The sequence below is a fragment of the Aplysia californica genome, unplaced genomic scaffold, assembly GCF_000002075.1.
Source record: "Aplysia californica isolate F4 #8 unplaced genomic scaffold, AplCal3.0 scaffold00093, whole genome shotgun sequence".
In the NCBI taxonomy this organism is placed as follows: domain Eukaryota; kingdom Metazoa; phylum Mollusca; class Gastropoda; order Aplysiida; family Aplysiidae; genus Aplysia; species Aplysia californica.
The window spans coordinates 1,295,679-1,299,178 of NW_004797363.1; the positions used below are offsets into that span (position 1 = coordinate 1,295,679).

At 41.3% G+C, this 3,500-nt stretch overlaps 1 protein-coding gene across 1 annotated transcript; it reads left to right on the top strand.

Annotated features, from left to right (window-relative positions):
- The first annotated feature begins 235 nt into the window (after nt 1-235).
- On the top strand, nt 236-3,247 carry LOC101854629. Its single transcript, XM_005095007.2, has 3 exons — nt 236-943; nt 1,964-2,194; nt 2,989-3,247. Exons 1-3 carry the CDS (start codon nt 863-865, stop codon nt 3,115-3,117), a joined length of 441 nt encoding a protein of 146 aa, XP_005095064.1. The 5' UTR covers nt 236-862; the 3' UTR covers nt 3,118-3,247.
- Nucleotides 3,248-3,500: the final 253 nt, after the last annotated feature.

The following is a 3,500-nucleotide window of genomic DNA, read 5'->3' on the forward strand; positions in this document are numbered from 1 at the left end:
AATCTAAGTGGATGGTTTCTACAGATTTAACAAGGTTTACATCTAATTATGGACAATATCGCTTTTAAAAGCAAGCCCGTCCTTTTTTTTCTAGTCATGACACTATCTTTATTGAACGCATGTTTTTAGAGCCTTAAGAGAAAAAAAATGTGCTCAATATAAAATGAATTTTTTGTAACAAATTTTGCACTTTAAAGTGTCATTGGTGAGGCAGTATGCGTATGCAAAATGTGTGAGACAAGCGGGAAGTGCTGTGAATAATCCCCTTTTCCGCGATTTTGACCGTACTGTAAGTGATTGATTTGTGAGCTTTTTCTGTTTACTAAAGAACCTATCGTGAGTGGTTTCAAGACAAAGCCCTCGAGGAAGAAGCTGTACTCGACTGCGAAAAGACATCTTTTGTTCCGAATTCCATAGACTAATAATTGTCACTAACTGCATTAGAGTTCTGCTAAACTTTGGTTCTAATTCTTAGCAATTTTTTTTTCATCTACGAATTAAAACATACAGTCTTGCCAGAGTAAATCGCCTTTGGGTGCTAAAATGTTAAAAAGAAAACCAAGTCTACGTGCAGATTGATCTAGATTTAGATTTGTGCGTGCAACTCGCAATCGCTTCTGGACGGAAGTGAGCAGATCTTAATTGCAGCAAATAATAATAACATTCCTAGGCAGAAGAAAACGGGACCACAGATTTGCGAGACCTGAACGTTCAGCCTGGCTCAATTTTCCTCTTATCAGTGGAGGCTATGATAGAAAGTGAAGGAGAATAAAAGAGAAAATAATATAATACACGCAATTGCTCTTAAAGAGAACAAAAACAGAAAATCTAGACAAAATCTGTTGACCAACAGCAACTCAAGATGGCTGCACGCATCCGGGGAGCACCAGGCGACGCCCCGCAGCAGATACAGACTGGTACAGAAGAGCCAGATCTCTTTCAGGTTACACATATTAATTACGCATTACTTTTTTTTTCAAAATGTAGGAATTTTTACGCCCCTATGGATACAATTTAACTCATTTAGAAGGCGGGTTTCAGACCCTTGCTGTCAGCGCTAACCCAGGTTGAGAGGAACTATGTTATTTCAACAGAAAGACCCAGATATTTGATAAACCGATTAACATTCTATCCCCACCTGTGAATCGAATTCTAGTCCCCTGAATGCGACAGCGATCCGCCTAATCTTGATTATTATAATAGATAAAAAATCATTTTGACGAGTTAGCTCAATGGCATCCGATATGTGGTGTAAGTTGGGAATTACCATAGAAAACCTCACCGCTAAGCTATACATGGAGGAAAAGTTATTGGGGTGAGTGAACTTCAAAGCTAACTGAACCAGTAAGTAGATCTACATAAGTTAAAATAAGCCACAAGAAGTAACTTTTCAATAGCTCAAAATCAGGGTACATGCTCATGCAATAAGCAACAATGCAATTCTAAACATTTTCAGCAGCTTGGTGCACCATTCCGATGTCTCTGAAAAAGGTTTTTATTTTTAATTAAAGCCCAATTTACCTTTGCGGTCGCTTGATTGCTTTTATTATCTCAACATAAGATTTTTTATTCTGATCGGATATTTAAAGATGAGCTATAATGAATTTGTGGATGACAATTCATGTTGCAAGCTTTGGGATGTACAACAATACAAGTAATGACTAGTTGATGCCAAATGGAGAACTTCCTTTAAAATAACTGACAACCCCCCCCCCCCCCCCAACCCCCTTCCTAGCATGTACATACACGATTTTTGGGTGGTGCTATAAAATAATTAACTGATACTTTCAAAGGGGAGGATGGGTAAGATCAAAGCAGTCCGCCTCCTAAATATTCTAAAATGCCTATTTGGAGGTTGGGGGGGGGGGGGGGGGGGAGGGCATTGAAAAGACATACTTTTTAGTTCTTAGTTAGTGCATAGCTTCGCACGTGGTCCCATAAAGTGTGTTGCTGTCTGCTGCAGGTCATCACGGAAGATGACCGCCACAAAGCGGACGAGGAGATGGTGAGAGAACTCTTACATTACGCCGGATACACGCTCCTAGGGGTGCTACTGTTCTTGATCATCATTGGCTGCTTCGCCTCAGACCCTCGCGCATGCGTCGTGGCTTTCGGCACCGGAAGTCCGTGCTGCCTTCTATGTCCGTGCATCAAGAGTCTGTACAAGTACACGAACCCATCCAAACTCATTCAGGTACTTTTGTGAGTTTGTTTGTTTAGTAAGAGTTTCACGGCGCTCGCAACAGCATAAGAATAAAGATCACATGGGCGCTGGAAACACAAGTTGGTTGAATTCACAATAATTCATAGCACGCTTGGTTTGGTCAGTGATCAGTTTAAGTGGTTTAAAACGTTTGTGGTAAAATTTTCATCCGAAAAACAACAGAAGCCGATGGCCTTTGTAAAATAGAGAATTCTATTGAGATCAACGACGACAACAGATCTTTTAATTTTGAGCATTTAAAATAGTCCCCCCCCCCCCTCCAATAGAATTTTGAATTTTAATATTCTAGCCCTTGCACGGTGTCGCTTCGTACTCTCTATACGGTACATATTTCGCTGCGAAGTGCGTGCATTATGGGCTCCCAAAATGAAAGGCAAAACATCAGATTCGCATATAAAACAATCGAGTGCGCATGGCCGGTAACCTCGCCCCCCCCTTTTTTTTGCCTTTCAATTGGTTCCAAATTTAATCAAATTGTTTGTTTCATAGTGAACCTGAGCGTGCGTCTAAGCTCGCCTCCATTAAGGACCTTCCCTGTCCCCCCCCCCCAATTCTCTCTCTCTCTCTACCCCCTCTCCCTCTTCCCCCTCTCTCTCTCCCTCTATCTTCCTCCCGCCCCATCTCTCTTTCTCTCTCTCTCTCTCTCTCTCTCTCTCTCTCTCTCTCTCTCTCTCTCTCTCTCACACACACACACACACACACACACACACACACACACGCACACTCTCTCTCTCTTTCTGTCTGTTTCCCTCTCTATTCCCCAGGACAGCGCCAACACCTACGTCCCCGGAGTCCTGATAGAAGACGATGGTACCGTCACGGCCTACGAGCCCAGCCCCGAGGAAACGCAGACTTTGTACGAGCTCATTAACGAGTTCATGAGCATATCATGACCCCTGAACTCTGACCTCATAAAATGAAAGGGTTCATCCCAAGGAGTTTATTCCTTGGTTCATCCCTACTCTCTGCAGTTTTGAGAACGTTATTGTGACTCCCAAAAATGGCTTTAAAAGTGCATTACACTGTCTCATTGGTTTTTATTAAATGCACCCAAAAAATAAATAAATTAAATTATACAAACTGAGCCCCCAAATGTGAAATCATGCGATTCTGTTAATTTTAACGAAGTATAATGAAGGAAAATAATAAGAAATTGTGCAAAAAAAATGATCAAAATTTTGCTAAATTATGCGATGTGCATAAAACCACGGGGACAGACTACTTTTGGAAGTGTCTTGCATTTGTTTTAGGGTACTGTATATATATATATACATGT

What these genes read in the sequence shown, in the direction of transcription:
- LOC101854629 (XM_005095007.2), top strand. Translation starts at nt 863, where the DNA reads ATGGCTGCACGCATCCGGGGAGCACCAGGCGACGCCCCGCAGCAGATA. An exon ending in AAGAGCCAGATCTCTTTCAG is followed by an intron (nt 944 to 1,963) that starts GTTACACATATT and finishes TGTCTGCTGCAG; the next exon opens with GTCATCACGGAAGATGACCG. An exon ending in ACCCATCCAAACTCATTCAG is followed by an intron (nt 2,195 to 2,988) that starts GTACTTTTGTGA and finishes TCTATTCCCCAG; the next exon opens with GACAGCGCCAACACCTACGT.